Here is an 18,141-nt window from a genome sequence, read left to right on the forward strand (position 1 = left end):
GTGATTCAAATAAAGCACGAGGAACGGAGCAAATCCCTGCAACTGCAACAGCAACTACCAATAGAGTTGCCCAAGGCAATCAAGGCTCACATACATCCTCAATAGTACCAGTCTGGGTCTCTTCCTCAAAACAGCCTGAGCATGAGATCTTAACATATGCGTTGCTGGATACGCAGAGTGACACAACATTCATCCTGGACCAAGTTGCTCAAGAGCTCAACACAAAGAAGGAGAATGTCTGTCTACGGCTTTCCACAATGTCATCAGTCTCTACAGTCATACCCTGTCAAAAATTGTCTAACCTCCAAGTGAGAGGATATGACTTAGAAAAAATGATCTCATTACCACCTCTCTTCTCACGTGAGTTCATTCCTGCTGAGAGGTCTCACATTCCCACTACAGAGACAGCCCAAAAATGGCCTCATCTTGAACCATTGGTCCACAAGATTCCTCCACAATTGGAGTGCCAAGTCGGCCTACTAATAGGCTATAACTGCCATCAAGCTCTTCTTCCCAGAGAAATTCTATGCGGAGAAGAAGGCCATCCATATGGTCAGCGAACCGACCTTGGATGGAGCATTGTTGGCTGTTCCAAGCCAGCAACTAAGTTTGAAGACGCAATTGGTGTGAGCCATAGGGTCATTGTACGACAAGTGACTCCTGCCGCACAACCTCTAAGTCAACTTAAAGATGAAGAGCACTTTGTCTGCAGAAATCAGATCAAAGAGCCAAGTCCTTCAGAAATCATTAAGATGCTCGAAATGGATTTTACAGACCACTCAACAGACAACAATCCAGTCTCTCAAAAAGATCTTCTCTTCATGTCACGAGTGAAAGAGGGGATAAGACAGAAAAAAGATGGACACTATGAGCTACCACTACAGTTCAAGAAAGACAACCCAGCAGACCTTGCGTCTAAAGAAGCCAGTGCAGCCCAATTGAAGGACTCATGTTGGTTGAAGGGACCAGACTTCCTTTGGCAACCAAATCTGTCAGTCAAACATATAATAGTAAAAGTGGATGACCCTGACCCAGAACTGCGGAAAGCTCATGTTCATACCGTCAAAGCCGAAAACACAAACCCATTGATCAGCCGTCATAGCAAGTTCTCAGCTTGGTCCAGAGCTGTGAAAGCTGTCGCCAGACTGAAGAAATGCGTCAGGAGACGTAGTGGAGGTCAAGTATGGACAGACCAAACTACAAATCTTAAAGAAAGACGTAAAGCAGAGTTCTTCATCATCAAGCTCACACAAGAGGAAGCCTTTGCTGATGACATAAAGAAAATCAAATGCAATAGAGCTGAAAAACTCGGCAAACGCAACAAGCTCTACCGGCTCAACGCTTACCTTGATGCAAACAATATACTCAGGGTGGGAGGACGGTTGTCGCAGTCAGCCCTTCATCATGACGTGAAGCACCCTGCAATATTGCCAAGGAAATCACACGTGTCAGACCTGATTGTGAAATATCACCATGAGCGTGTAGACCACCAAGGAAGAGGGATGACAATGAATGAGATACGCGCAAATGGAATATGGATTCTTGGATGCGGAAGTATTGTCTCCTCACACATTTATAAGTGCGTCCCATGCAGAAGGTACAGGAGAACCACAGAAGTCCAACAAATGGCAGATCTCCCAAAAGAAAGAACTCTGACAAGTCCTCCATTTACCTACTGCGGACTTGACTGTTTTGGTCCATTCCTTGTAAAGGAAGGAAGAAAAGAACTTAAAAGATATGGGTTGATCTTCACCTGCTTATGCTCTAGAGCAGTGCATATAGAGACCCTAGACGACATGACCACCGATGCGTTCATAAACGCTCTCAGAACATTCATCGCCATCAGAGGCCCCGTGCGACAATTGAGGTGTGATCAGGGAACAAATTTTATGGGCGCTAGAAGAGAATTTGCAGAGCTACTCAAGGGCATGGATCAAGAGCGCCAAAGAGCAGTTGGTTGTGAGTTCATTGTGAACATCCCATCAGCAAGTCATATGGGTGGAGTCTGGGAGCGTCAAATTCGGACGATTAGAAGCATCCTGACGACCATGCTTGACAAGTGGGCAAACAGACTCGACACCACAAGCTTGAAGACGCTCATGTATGAAACAATGGCCATTATCAACAGCCGACCTTTGAGTGTTGAGCATCTTCACGATCCAACAGCTCCAGAGCCTCTTACACCAAACCATATTCTCACCATGAAATCTGCAGTAATACTGCCACCTCCAGGCCAGTTCTTTAAAGAGGATTTGTATCTGCACAAGAGATGGAAAAAGGTGCAGTTCTTGGCGAATGAATTCTGGCAAAGATGGAAGCGAGAATATCTGCTGAACCAACAACAGCGGCAAAAATGGCACAGCCCATCAAGGAACTCACAAGTGAATGACATTGTGATTTTAAAGGACGAGTGTACCCCAAGAAATGAATGGAAGCTCGCAAGAGTAGTCGAAGCTCAGCCTGGAAGAGACGGCATGGTGCGCAAGCTGAAACTAGTGCTCAGTGAGACTTCTGTTGACAAGGGCAAACCTCATACGCGACTGATTAATCTAGAAAGACCTATTCATAAAATAGTCACATTAGTAGAAGCCAATTAAGACGCACACACATACAGATGATTGAAACTGGTTTTGATAAAAATGGAAAATCCCACATTTCAGGTCAATGAGTGATTTGGTGGGAGTGTAGCTGTTGCTGAGATTTTGCATGCTTTAAATATGTGTCATAAATAAATAAATATTAATAAATAAGTTAATGATGCAGAGTTATAAAATATTATTAGAAAATGTGTGATTGTAAAATCTCCTGAGCAAAATGTAAATGTATTGAGTTAATTGTGTTGCAAGGCGGAACGATTGTTGTGATGTTGCGACCCCACGGACAGTAAATAAGGCAGAACTTGCAAGAGGTGAGGGTGCTTGAGCACGTTGTCTTCAGCTCCTCAAAAGATTTAAGTGTATTCGATTATTTATGCAAAAACTTCAAGCAAGTGATTATTAGAACCTCTTTTCGTTACAAGCAGCCAACGAGGTATTGTATTTTTGTAATTTAATTTCTTTCTGAATGTTTATTGATGTGAAATCAAAGTCTGATGTATTGTACTGTATTTTGTAAGTTCTCACGGCGTGTAGGCGTGTAGGCGTGTTGGCGTGTTGGCGTGGATGGTGTGTACAGCAAGAAGGAGGAGTCAATAAACGCCCGTTTTACAAAAAGGAACTTTCCTGTGTTGCCGTGTACCGAAAGGAGCTACAAGTAGAATACAGTGATTGTAAGTAGCAAAGTAAGCTCTTGAGTTGTATTACAATGCATTTTATATTCGCAACTTAAAAATGTTTATTGTTAATGACAACAGTAAAGCACCGTTATTTGTAGAATATGGAGCTAATGTTATTGTAATGCCAGCATTAATAAGAGCTGTTGTAGTACTGGACGGCTCCAGCAGGGGGCGCGTTGTGCTGGGAGCTATACTAGAGGACACCTGACTTCCTGCTGGCAGTCAATACAGACGTGAGCAGAACGAAGTTGTGTCCTCGTATCTGTATACTCAAACATCTCACTTCTCAGGTACACGTGTCTTTATGTAAATAGTTTTACCCCCGAATGTATCTTTATAGTGTTTAAACATGTTTGAAAGGGTATATTTTTATGATATGTGTCTTTTCAGTCGACAAGGCTTTATACATGACCAAGCTAATGCTAAAGCTAATTGTACTGCCGATGACGAAGCAGATGCTAACTGCATCAACAGTGTTAAATATATAGAAAGGTACTGTGCGTAGTTAATTATTAATCTGTGTATATTGCTGATGAAATGTGTATTTACTACAGTTTCTGGAACTAATTCAGTGTAGTTTGTTTAATCTTAAGGAATGATAAGTGACTTTTGTTACTAAAACAATATAGGCTTACTGTAGTGGGTGAACCTTTGTATTTACTTGTTGAGACATCTTCAAATACTGTTACACTAAGGTAAAGTCTATTAGTGCAAAGAACAGAAAAACCTACTCGATTATTTGAATGTAAAATCCGTATGATAATACTGTAGTGCTGCTACTTGCCAACCTTCCCGGATTTTCCGGGAGACTCCCGAAATTCAGCGCCTCTCCCGAAAACCTCCCGGGACAAATTTTCTCCCGAAAATCTCCCGAAATTCAGGCGGAGCTGGAGGCCACGCCCCCTCCAGCTCCATGCGGACCTGAGTGACATGTTGACAGCCTGTTCTCACGTCTGCTTTCCCACAATATAAACAGCATGCCTGCCCAATCACGTTATAACTGTGGAATGATCGAGGGCGAGTTCTTGGTTTCTTATGTGGGTTTATTGTTAGGCAGTTTCATTAATGTCCTCCAAGCGCGGTAACAACACACAACAACAGCAGTCAAGTTTTTGTCTACCGTAAAGCAGTTCGTCTGCCGTAAACAGCAATGTTGTGACACTTTTAAACAGGACAATACTGCCATCTACTGTACATGCATATGTGACCCACCCATAATGTGTCACATTTTTGTGTTGATTTATTTATTTTATTTTGTGGTTTGAATTCGTTTTTGGAGCTGTCATTACACATTTATCAGTATTCACATTGGTCAGTAGGGGGCAGTAGGGCGTTTCTTCCCAATTGAATGCTATCACCTGCAGACCGGAAGTGTCTTGTCATTCTGATGAGAGCGACCAGTCTGTGAACAATTGAAACGTCCTGTGTGCTTTTTCCTCCTGTATAACAGGTTAGTTTTGGTGAATCAACTCACTGAATAATATCCATGTGATCTTTATAAGTTTAAGTACATATTCTGATGGTGGAGCCTAACTCTAAAGTGTTTGTGAGTTGTAGTTTGTATTTGTGAATGAATCCAGTGCACAGCTGCAGTAATCAATACAAAATGGCGACGTGAGTACGCAATCTTTATATAGGAACTTCTGATCCTAATTCAGACTCCCAAATTAGAGCTCCCGGTTTCTTATTGATTTCATAATGTATATTTGTATAATGTGTGTGTTCTGAAATAGTGACAGAGAATAGAACAAGGATGGACAATTCAACCCTTAACTCAACAATGAGTAGAGGAGTGTTATGTGTGTGTATATGTGTAAATAAATGAACACTGAAATTCAAGTATTTCTTTTATTTATTTATTTATATATATATATATATATATATATATATATATATATATATATATATATATATATATATAAATAAAAGAAATACTTGAATGAATGTAATGAAAAAAAATCTATATAGCTAGAATTCACTGAAAGTCAAGTATTTCTTATATATATATTATATATTAGAGATGCGCGGTTTGCGGGCACAACCGCGGAGTCTGCGGATTATCCGCGAATCGGGCGGATGAAATTTTAAAAAATTAGATTTTATCAGCGGGTCGGGTCGGGTCGGGTCGGGCGATTGAAATTAAAAAAAATTAGATTTTAAATAGATTCAGGCGGGTGGCAGTTAAACCAATTCGGAAATATGATGTAGCGGCTAGCTACGGGGTGTTAGCCAATGGCTTTGGCTGGGGGGCGGGACTTCCGGGCAAGTTAGGGAAGTGACGTTGTTGACAGGAAGTGTTAGTTCGAGTTTTGCCGGGAAAGAGGGGAGACGCACATTGGAGCTGTTGTGTGGTTACATTGCATCTTATTACAATAAATACGAGACAAACGAGTAAGTCTATGAGCCTACATTCCTGGGAACATTACAATATATACATAGTTAAATGTTGTTACCCACATACGAAAAACGAGCAGGCACCTGCTGCATATGCCACAACAGAAGAAAAAAAAAAAAAGAGATGGACACTTTTACGGAGCGGAGAAGGCCCCCGACGCCTCGCCGGGGTCCGGGACCGAGGCCCCTTCCCCCGAGAGGGCCCCACCGGGAGCCGTAGCTGAGGCGATCCGCGAGAAGGGCCCGACGCACGTCCAGGGTCACCACCGCGCCCACCGCACCGACACCCCGCCTCGTCCGCCTTCGCCGCGGCCGGCGTCACGCGCAGCAGGTAAGCAGCTTACCTGCCCGCTACCCCCGTGGCCGGGGGCGCGTAACAGGGGTCACTCCGCGCGCAGTGCGCTCACGAAAGGGGTGGGGCTCACCCTGGTTGATATAGACAGCAGGACGGTGGCCATGGTAGTTGGAACCCGTTAAGGAGTGTGTAACAACCCACCTGCCGAATCAACTAGCCCTGAAAATGGATGGCGCTGGAGCGTCGGGCCCATATACCCGGCCGTCGCCGGCAGCGAGACGCGCTTGGAGGTGCGCTCAGCGCGGCTTCCATATGATTGCGCACTGGTGTGCGTCTGGGTCGTGACAGCGTGGCACGCGAATGTCTGTGCTGCGTTGGATCAGTCTCCTTTCTTTAACAGGCAAAAGCTTTATAACCTCACTAATGCCTTGCATCGTCTATATTAGATATATAACAACGGGCGGGTGCGGGCGGATGCAGTTCTGATCAAATGTTAGATCGGGTGGATTGCGGATGGTTGACGACTTTCTGATGCGGTTGCGGATTAAATAATTGCCTATCCGCGCATCTCTAATATATATATATATATCCTAACCACGCCCCCCACCCCCCACCTCCCGAAATCGGAGGTCTCAAAGTTGGCAAGTATGGGAGTGCATTTTATGTTTGTTGCAATACTGTGTACTTGTACATGTTTGGTGTTTGATTTGTTGGCAGTCAATACAGACGTGAGCAGAACGAAGTTGTGTCCTCGTATCTGTATACTCAAACATCTCCCTTCTCAGGGCGATTGGAAGTATAAGAACTGTTCCCGTGTTAGCATGCAAATGTTAGCTTGCTAACATTTTATGCAACTGTTTTGGCAGATTTTGTATGGGTACACCTAAAAATCATGGATTTTGTGACCGTGCGCCATCTTGGAAGTATGGCAACGTTTTATGCTATCATTTTAGCAAATTTTGTACGAGTAAACCTAAGATCATGGATTTCGCTACGTGGTGCAATCCTGGAATTATATAGTATAAATTAAGTAAGTATTTCTTACACATAATACACAGACTGCTCAAAACGCCTTGATTTTAATATATTCCTTGTCGGCAAAGGTATGGCTCTACTTTAGAGGTGTCTTAACTTTTAGTATTTTTTAATTAATTATGGATTTCATTACTGCGCACCATCTTGAAAGTATAGTAACTGTTTGCATGCTAACCTTTTATGGTAGCATTTTTAGCTCATTTTGTACGGGTAAATCTAAAACTCTTGGACTTTGTTACTTGGCGTCGTCTTGGAAGTGTGCTAAATTTGAAATAATTAATCATTGTTATTTATTGAACATATTAATACACATGGACGGATGGATGCGTTTAAAAACTTAATTTTAGATATTCCCTGTTCGCAAAGACACCTCTGCATCAGGAGTGTCCAAACATTGAGCATTTTATAGGTAGGTGCTGCCTCTGACACTGCTGTCCATTGGAACCATGCGTCAACGCACCCACCATCTTGGGCAAGTCTATTTACTAAATTAGTCACCTGAGATAGAGCTCTGAATGATATATAACTACGCTTTATAATAAATGTAATAATACTCATACACTTATAATACAAAAATAAAGCAAAATACAGTTAAAGGAAGCGTATGGCCGGCGTGGCGCAGTGGAAGAATGGCCGTGCGCGACCCGAGGGTCCCTGGTTCAATCCCCACCTAGTACCAACCTCGTCATGTCCGTTGTGTCCTGAGCAAGACACTTCACCCTTGCTCCTGATGGGTGCTGGTTAGCGCCTTGCATGGCAGCTCCCTCCATCAGTGTGTGAATGTGTGTGTGAATGGGTAAATGTGGAAGTAGTGTCAAAGCGCTTTGAGTACCTTGAAGGTAGAAAAGCGCTATACAAGTACAACCCATTTATCATTTATGTATGAAATAATGTAATACATTTTATTCATAACACACTTTTATATTTGAAGGACAAATCTTAGTGCTAAATATAATAATAAAATATTGACTAGTATTTGACACATCTCATAGAATATAATAAGACATTAGAATAAATAGAAATTAGAAGAATAGAGGGCCAATGAGTTACTTTGGTAGTCATTTTGACCATTTACAATGTATCAATAGTACAATGTATAGGCTAATATACAGTCGCGATCAAAAGTTTACATACGCTTGTAAAGAACATAATGTCATGGCTGTCTTGAGTTTCCAATAATTTCTACAACTTATTTTTTTGTGATAGAGTGATTGGAGCACATACTTGTTTGTTACAAAAAACATTCATGAAGTTTGGTTCTTTTATGAATTTATTATGGGTGGAGAAAAGGTGAGGCCTTTAATCCGAGGAACACCATCCTACCGTCAAGCATGGTGGTGGTAGTATTATGCGCTGAGCCTGTTTTTCTGCCAATGGAACTGGTGCTTTACAGAGAGTAAATGGGACAATGAAAAAGGAGGATTACCTCCAAATTCTTCAGGACAACCTAAAATCATCAGCCGGGAGGTTGGGTCTTGGGCAGAGGTGGGTAGAGTAGCCAGAAATTGTACTCAAGTAAGAGTACTGTTACTTTAGAGATTTATTACTCAAGTAAAAGTAATGAGTAGTCACCCAAATATTTACTTGATTAAAAGTAAAAAGTATGTTGTGAAAAAACTACTCAAGTACTGAGTAACTGATGAGTAACATACACACTCATATCATATATATATATATATATATATATATATATATATATACACACACACATATATATATATATATACATACATTGATATATACAGTATATAATTTATATTTATTTATTTTGCTGTTTTTGTTGACATGTTAAAGGTGTTTTAATGAATATACATGCATGTTTAACATATAGATTCCTTTCTTTCATGAAGACAAGAACATAAGTTGGTGTATTACCTGATTCTGATGACTTGCATTGATTGTAATCAGACAGTAGTGATGATAACGTCCACGTTTTCAAATGGAGGAGAAGAAAAGTTCCTCCTTTCTGTCTAATACCACATGAAAGTGCTGGGTTTTTGGCATCTTATTTGTCCAGCTTCCATATTTGTTTTTATACACTTTACAAGAAATACATTGGCGGCAAACTCCGTAGCTTGCTAGCTTGTTTGCGCTGGCTTTCGGAGACTCTTGTTTTGAAAGCGCAGGCGCGATGGAGCGGCACTTTTATTGTGAAGACAGGAACGTCCTCATGTGCGTTCAGTCTTTAGGCTTTTGACGGGATGTACGGTTGAAATAAAAAAGTATCTTTTTTCCTTCACACTTTTGATTGATTGATTGAAACTTTTATTAGTAGATTGCACAGTACAGTACATATTCCGTACAATTGACCACTAAATGGTAACACCCCAATAAGTTTTTCAACTTGTTTAAGTCAGGTCATGTGACCACCTGGCTCTGTTTGATTGGTCCAACGTCACCAGTGACTGCATCTGATTGGTGGAACGAAGTGAAACGTCACCAGTAAGGCAGGCACTTTGAAGGTCTGTCTGACAGACCAAAACAAACAAAGCGTGCATTAACAGATCGATAAAAATTAGTAGCGAGTAGCGAGCTGAATGTAGATAAAAGTAGCGGAGTAAAAGTAGCGTTCCTTCTCTATAAATATACTTAAGTAAAAGTAAAAGTATGTTGCATTAAAACTACTCTTAGAAGTACAATTTATCCCAAAAGTTACTCAAGTAGATGTAACGGAGTAAATGTAGCGCGTTACTACCCATCTCTGGTCTTGGGTGCAGTTGGGTGTTCCAACAGGACAATGACACATCAAAAGTGGTAAAGGAAATGGCTAAATCAGGCTAGAATTAAGGTTTTAGAATGGCCTTCCCAAAGTCCTGACTTAAACGTGTGGACAATGCTGAAGAAACAAGTCCATGTCAGAAAACCAACAAACTGCACCAATTTTGTCAAGAGGAGTGCTCAAAAATTCTACCATAAGTTTGCCAGAAGCTTGTGGATGGCTACCAAAAGCGCCTTATTGCAGTGAAACTTGCCTAGGGACATGTAACCAAATATTAACATTGCTGTATGTATACTTTTGACCCAGCAGATTTGGTCACATTTTCAGTAGACCCATAATAAATTCGTAAAACAACTCAACTTTATGAATGGTTTTTGTGACAAACAAGTATGTGCTCCAATCACTCTATCACAAAAAAATAAGAGTTGTAGAAATTACTGGAAACTCACGACAGCCATGACATAATGTTCTTTACAAGTGTATGTAAACTTTTGATCGCAACTACATAAGCTAACTGAACAACTACATCTTATCTTTATGTTATAGGTACCGAAGCAAATGTGCGTGATATACTGTATGATAATATAGTGTCTCCTAAAAAAGTACCCATACTTATTTTACAGACCTTATAGACCCACTTGCCCATAAACTAAATTTTGGATCCAATAACGTACGTAATTTATCGATATTATTGCCTCATACATATGACGTAGTCTTAGTAAATTTGTAGGTAAAAAAAATCCAGATTATGGATATAAATGTAAATTTTAATTTGGCCCTCTGGAACCCACACAAAAACCCCAGGTTAAGTGGTAGCAAGAATGTGATAATAGAAAACACACTTTTAATTCTATGCTCAGTATCAATACGCCGTTAAACTTATGTGTTAATTGTAAATGCTTGGTTGTTGGTAATTGCCTAATGATATGTTTGGCTTCACAGAAGAAGAAGACACATAAAATAAACACAATGTAAGTAAAATTAAGAAGAATAAATACATGATTTAATGAATAAAAAATTCAAAATATGTAATAGAAAAAAAGTAGAAGCTGGGGTGGATTTGAATTAAAATAAAAAAAATTGTCATTTAAGAGTCTTTTTTTCCACTTTGCAGTAGCTTTTACAATATACAGGTACAGTATATATAAATATACACACTTGCATGTATTAACAGCGCCCTCTGCTGTTACAAAAAACAACATCACTATCCAACCTGTATTTAATTCCAAGCTTGAAAAGAGGTCCACAGTAATGTGGATAAAGGTTTGTTTCTTTTTTGTTAACATCCATCCATCCATTTTATACCGCTTGTCCTGTTATCATGATAAATATGTTCAATACACGTGTTAAGTGCATATCCCCTTTTGTCTTGACTCTCTTTGCTAATGCAAAATGAAACAAACATACATTTAAAATTAGTGATTTATATTTAGTAATTGAAATTAATCTATAAAAAACCTTGCAATTATTTTGATTAAAAATGCAATATTTTGACAGCCCATAAACAGTCTTATCAAAACCCCTTTTTCCACAAGGGGGAGGGCATAATGTGACGTCATTAGCGAAAATCAACTAAAATGTAACCGCTGCATTCTCAGATCACATCCTCTTCTGGTTTGTGGAAGGCACAGCAGCTGACGAAGTAAGAACATGTCTTTAATACTTTTACGATGGCAAAGAGGGAATTCAAATATAAGACTCAACATCATTGAAATTCCTATATGGAAGAATTACCTGCATCATATTTCATGACCTTTCAATCTAAAATGGAAAGTATAAATACAAGAATATATAATACTGTAGAACAATAGAATAGTTCATTACATTAACAATGTTTTAATATAACTTGTTTCTTTGTCCATTAGAAAGCCTGCAGTAACTTGGAACAAAATGACACCCAGGAGAGTATCTATTATGCTCGTCTCCATACTCTGCAGTAAGTGTTAGTTTTGTTTCTGGCTAGAATGTTAGCACCCTTTTTTTTATGCAGGAAGATGAAACCACAAACATTACAAAAATGATTAACCCAAGCCTAAACCAATTGTTCCACACTTCTAGCACTGGTTGAATTGGGGTCCAAAGAAGAATTTTAGTTTGAGCCCCTCCCCCTTTACAGAAATGTTTCACTTATACATTTTTGCCAAAAGATTTTCATACTGTTTTTATTCAAACTTAAAATGTAATTATTTTAATGCTATTTTGGCATCGCTTCGACCACCGTCATGTGAAGTGAATTATATTTATATAGCGCTTTTTCTCTATGACTCAAAGCTCTTTATTTACAGACATGATTTTATATTGCATGATTGTTTATTTTGTTAATATTAGAGTCTGTTTTGCAAAAAGGGAATCCCTAGAAGTGTAGAGCTTATGGATAGGGACCCACAGTTAAAATATACATCATTTAATATACAAAATACAGACAGGCTTTGACACTGAAAAACCCATTATCTACATTTAAAGGAGCCATATGTAATAATTTCATGTCAAGTCATCATTAAATGGCCCTGATATGTCAAAAGGCATTAATAAATCATGTTCTTTTCGAATACCTCGAAAAGTGATAACAGTAGTTCAGTCGAGATATGCTCATTTCAAAATTAGATTTACAGCCCCGAAATCCCTTTATTGTTTTCATTTTGATGTCCCGCCCTCTACCGTTTGACCAATTAGAAAGTCTGTGAGTGTGTCACATCCAAGTTGCCAGTTACGCATCGCCTTCTTCATCGAGCTACTGCCACTGGTAAAGTTACTAAACATGTCAGACCTTAGTAAATCTAAAAGGCGTCGTTACGATTCTCAACTTATTCATGACAAAGCCATGAACAAAACGAGGATTTGTATCAGGGATGCCTTTGAAAGATGGAGACGATTGAAGACGGAGAAGATTTTTTCATCCGACGCCAAACTTGCTAATTTCCTACTTGATAGGTAAGTCAGGCATTCACGTGTTTCTTATTATTTGTAATATATGGAAATGGACATTTCGTATGTAAACTACATTGTCCAATACAGTGTATGATCTTGTCTAACAAAGCTAGTATGTTCATGCAACGAATGCTTAGTGTGACGGTGCTTAGTTCAATGACACATTGACATACAGGCTAACTGGGGAAATATATAGCCGTTAGCCTGTATGTCGATGTGTATTCGAACTGACAGGGCAAAATATACTTTCAACAAATAAGACCTATGTGGATATGGGTAGTGTCGGTGCCTATTTCGTTCTCAATATGCTGACACGCTGAGGAAATGAGTTGTAACATTCGCATGGCTGTCATCAATGCAACGTGAATGTATGGAGACAGCCAGATCACATGATAAAATAATTCCTCATTCGTGTAGCCTATAGGCATACCTTGCTAAAATGCTTCCTCTTTAGTTTTGGGTGTATATTAGGCTGCTAAGCATGCTCTACTTATTTTCACCAGAATAACCGTTGCTAGCGTTGGTTGTAGTTAGTTTTAATCTTTGTTTTCTGATAGTACTGACAATAACCATGTGATTGCCATCTGTTGTGATGTTGTACGCAGGTATGGCGCACTTCTTCCTCAAAATAGCCAAATTTCTGCATAAAACGTCTTGGTTAGAGATTTGTTGTTGACAAAACGCTTGTCTGTTCAGCTATTATGGTTCCAGCATCTCAACCCCTAGTAAGAGGCAGTGGAAGTTTGAAGTTCCTTGGAGTCGCCCAGTCGATCGAGCTGGATTCGGCAGCGTATCTGGCAACCTCAGTCAGGGAGAGTAGGAGGGTACTACATAATTTTGACAGTGATTGCAGTACCATTTCTGGCAACATCATTACATATGGCACCTTTAAGCTACATTTATAGCAGTGTGGGTGTAAGTGGGAGCAAGGTGGGTGAGGTGTCTTGCCAAAGGACACAACAGCAGTGACTCGGAGAGCGGAACCAGGAACCCTCAAGTTTCTGGCCTGCCGCTCTACCATCTGTGCCACGCTGCCCCATTGCAGATTTATGACAGTATTTCTAAAAAAAAATATTTAAGTTTATTTCGTAGCCAAACCTTTTTACTTAAAAATATAATTCCGAAAGAACACTTGTTTTGTCATAGTTGTTGCCCATTTATTGCATTTTGTTTTTCAATTAATGCTGAAGCGGCGTAAAAGCTTTGAATTGGCTTCCCTGTGGTAGGCGATATTTAACACTTTTCTTTCCCATTAGGTCAGTCAACCTTAATTTTTTTACCCTCTCATGTGAAATTTCTATATTATCTTGAATATAAACATATTTGAATTGAACTGAATTGTACTTCTTCACGCAAAATCTGAGCCTCCACGGATCATGGGGTCCCACAGCTGTTTATAGGGCGGGGCGGCCCTGCACACTTAAAAAGTGAGTGTGATGTGTTTCTTTTCTTTTTTTTTCCAGACCTAACTGTGGTATTCACAGGTATGTACACATTCATCAACACTATTTGTGAGGTATATAAGGGAATAAGCGGTAGAAAATGGATGGATTGATGGAAGCAATTAGCTACCTGCTGCCACCTACTGATATGGAAGAGTATTACACGGTTACTCTGCCGAGCTCTAGACAGCACCGACACTCAACAACAACACATCATTTGCAGACTATAATTACTGGTTTGCAAAAAATTTTTTTAACCCAAATAGGTGAAATTAGATAATCGCCCAAGGCACACCAGACTGTATCTCACGGCACACTTGTGTGCCGCGGCGGAACAGTGGTTGAAAAACACTATTAGAGAATCAGCATCCTCTACAGTCGACATTCAATTTTGACATATGTTTTTTTGTCAGTTCAATTAAAGACATTCTGTGAAAAAGCCAGTTAAAAGATCGTATCTATGACAGCGCTTAAGTGTTTTTAAGAATCTGCTGCAAAAATGTGAGTCTCTCACAATGTTTTAAGACTGAATTCACGGGCCTGTAGTTGAATACCGGTAGCCCAAATGATGAAAAAAAGGAGGACCTAAAATTGAAAGAGGAATTATAAGAAACACTTTCAACCTTATTGAAAATAATATATTCTTCATTTCAGTATGTTAATAATGACTGAATTAATTATATGTTACAAAACTGTTGTATTACTCATTCACGAGTGTCATTTTAATATAAAAAAGTCAGTAAATGAATGTATATATTTATAAACGCTCTGAAGTGGGAAAGCGGTCGGGTTAAATAAGCTTTGCTTCTTCCTACTCCTTTTCGGACATGATGTAAAGTGAAATGATAGGAAATTGTGTGATGTATTATGCTGTAAGTGTGTCCATGTTCGAAATAAACTAAAGAAAGAAAGAAAGAAAATGGAACCTTGAGGATCACCATACATCTAAAGAAGTTGAACAATTGACTACTGACTTGATCTTGCAGAAACAAGCTATATCAACACCTTAGTTACATAAATCATATTACTTCCAAAAAGGAGAGGACATAAAGGAGTGCTTTGAGGAACGCCTCAGTTGTGTAAATCACAAGTTTGGACCCCAGTGTTCTATGTTTGCTAGCAAGGTTAAAATGTCAACGCAAGGATCTGCCAAAGTGTTTACTGTGGTCCAAGTTCCTCTATACAACAGGAGCACTGGTGTTTTTAGGAAATTGCTGCAAAAATGTTTGTCCCTCAATTTTGTAACCGGACTCGGGGCCTGGTATAGTGTCCTTCCCGGGCCGGATTTGGCCCCCTGGCCACTAGTTGAATAGCACTGTTGAATAGTGTTAAGGTTGACAATATGTTTATTAGTGTAGGTGCAATTGCAGTTGCACAGCTTGCAGGCTTGAATCATTGTTTCCAGTCATCTTTCAGTGCGCCCACTCTCCTTGTGTTGTGTGCTGTCTACTTGTCAGACGACCCCGTTTCCTGCTACAACATCCAGCCTGGCCTGCTTGCAGGCATTGTTAGCGCAGATGTACTGTTGACCCTCATCCTGGTCTTCCTCACCTACCGATGGACCATCAATCAACATCCAAAAAAGCCCCCTCATAAGGAGGGTGAGTGTGGGTGCGTGCGTGTGTTCCAGCAAAGGTGATTCATTAACATATTGTCCCATCTGACATCTCTTCACAGGTAAAACAGTGTATATGAATTTCCAGGCCAAACGCAGGACGTGATTTTTATTTTGTTTTTATTTTTTTACTGTAAACGTACAAATTGAAATGTACATGTTTAGTTTGTTTTGTTTATTATATAACAAATGTGAATTGACCAAATATAAAACTGTCATTTCGCTCCCACCAAAAAGTTGCTTTATATTCAGTTTTTTTGCACAAACCTGCATAGTTACCCCCAAGCAAATCAGAGCTTTTTTCCTCGTCACTCACACACCTACACACACCAGTAAGCTCAAGAGATGCAGCCGTGACGCGATAGAAAAATGTGTCTTGAATATTGTTATGCCAAACAACAAAAGAGGTTATTGTTTTTAGCCCATTCAGATTACGTATTTGATTGATATCCCTATACTGCATGTTACCATTGTCGATTTTAGCAGGAAATGTGTTTTAGAAAATCTACGTTCCTGATCACAACATTTTGACCAGGCCACATGGCAAATAGTTGGCTGCTTGCTATGTCTTTAAGTACGGTGTAATTACCATGTTTTGATTTGCTACAATTATGTCATTTATGTTTCTACAGTTATGTACTTATAGTATGTTTTACACTGTTTTTTACATATATATTGAAAAGTGTTTTGCTAGTTTCTTGTAAAACAGGAGTGATTTTTAGGAGTTTGCTGCAAAAAAATTTGTAGAATAGGATATGACTGTATTTGTCCAACAATGGGGAAATTATGTGGTTGCAGTACAGATACAACATTTCCACAAAAATAAAGTATAAACCACATGAAAACAAGAGGGACACGTCAAAGAACACAAAATACATTCAAAGAGCTGATGCATTCAGCTGCCACTTCAGTGGTCACATTTCTGCATACAGCTACAAAAGTAAAACACTACCGCTTGTCCCTCTCGGGGTCGCAGAGGTGCTGGAGCCTATCTCAGCTGCATTTGTGCGAAAAGCGGGGTACACCCTGGACAAGTCGCCACCTCATCGCAGGGCCAACACAGATAGACAGACAATATTCAAACTCACATTCATTCACTAGGGACTCTTTAGTGTTGCCAATCAGCCGTCTTTGGAGGTGGGAAGAAGCCGGGGTAACCGGAGGGAAGTCAGGCAATCACGGGGAGAATATGCAAACCCCACACAGAAAGACTCCGAGTCCGGGGATTGAACCCAGAACCTTCCTATTGTGAGGCACAAGTACGAACCCCTGTTTCACCATGCTGTCCAAGTAAAAGACAATGAAAAACAAAAACATGAGCAATAAATAATAAATAGTAAATGTGCACATAGTTTTTATTGGTGCCGAATTTGGCGAGCTGAATAGCCTTTGTGTATATTTATCAGTCCCTGCAGGATTTCTTGGGCTTTTTCGGGATGGTTGCGGGATAAAATGCCTGAGCTCACGACAGCGATGTTTTGAAGCTTTTTTTTTTTTTTTTTTTTATAAATTTCAAAACCATTTAAGCAACTTGTGATTTTATAAATTTGTCATCAATGTTTTAAGTGTTCCTTGTAACCTCAAAAAGTCCCGGATTTCAACAAAAATTGTGAAACAAATACCGTGTTGTTTTAATCGTTTAATAAACACACGCACAGACTTGAAAGTAGACACTAGATGGCAGGAAAAGCACATACTCATGACTGTTTTAATTCATTGTAATTAATGATCAAAATGGTATGGTTTGGTACAGTGTGCTCTTTATTGTCACGGCATAAGTACAAAGACATTTAATTTTCACCACAAACCTGTTCAAGATTAGACCAGCAAACATTGTACAAGTAGACAGAACAGGAACGGGGATGGGTCGCCACTTAACGGCGCCCAGTAAAAGGTGGGGGAAAGGTAGATGCTGGGGAGGTATGAGTGTAAAAAAAAAAAAGTTGATCTCAGACTGGGCTCCTGTGGGAGGAGGTGTCACAGACTGGGACCGAGAAAAAAACCCAATAAGCACACATTAACCACAAAACTTGCAACAGGAGGGGAGCCAGCCACTCAGGTGCTGCTCTGTTGTCCTTCATACCACGTGGGCTGTAGCGGTGGCTAATGGGTGGGAGCAGGAGTATGTGTGCATGAGTAGCCATTAGGGGTGTGGGAAAAAATGTATTTGAATTCGAATCGCGATTCTCACGTTGTGTGATTCCGAATCGATTCTCTTTTTTTTTTTAAATCGATTTTTTTTTTTATTATTATTTTATAAAACTTTTTTTTTTTTTTTTTTTTTTAATTAATCAATCCAACAAAACAATACACAGCAATACCATAACAATGCAATCCAATTCCAAAACGAAACGCGACCCAGCAACACTCAGAACTGCAATAAACAGAGCAATTGAGAGGAGACACAAACACGACACAGAACAAACCAAAAGTAGTGAA

General features: G+C 39.7%; 1 protein-coding gene across 1 annotated transcript; it reads left to right on the top strand.

Moving 5' to 3' along the window:
• Positions 1 to 3,524: 3,524 nt before the first annotated feature.
• hcst (hematopoietic cell signal transducer) lies at positions 3,525 to 16,180 on the top strand. The gene is made up of 6 exons (XM_072912918.1): positions 3,525 to 3,564; positions 11,316 to 11,359; positions 11,583 to 11,653; positions 14,109 to 14,129; positions 15,545 to 15,688; positions 15,765 to 16,180. The coding sequence occupies exons 3-6, from the start codon at positions 11,608 to 11,610 to the stop codon at positions 15,806 to 15,808; spliced, it is 255 nt and encodes an 84-aa protein (XP_072769019.1). The 5' UTR covers positions 3,525 to 3,564; positions 11,316 to 11,359; positions 11,583 to 11,607; the 3' UTR covers positions 15,809 to 16,180.
• Positions 16,181 to 18,141: the final 1,961 nt, after the last annotated feature.

The sequence above is a fragment of the Nerophis lumbriciformis genome, linkage group LG04 (genome assembly GCF_033978685.3).
Source record: "Nerophis lumbriciformis linkage group LG04, RoL_Nlum_v2.1, whole genome shotgun sequence".
In the NCBI taxonomy this organism is placed as follows: Eukaryota; Metazoa; Chordata; class Actinopteri; order Syngnathiformes; family Syngnathidae; genus Nerophis; species Nerophis lumbriciformis.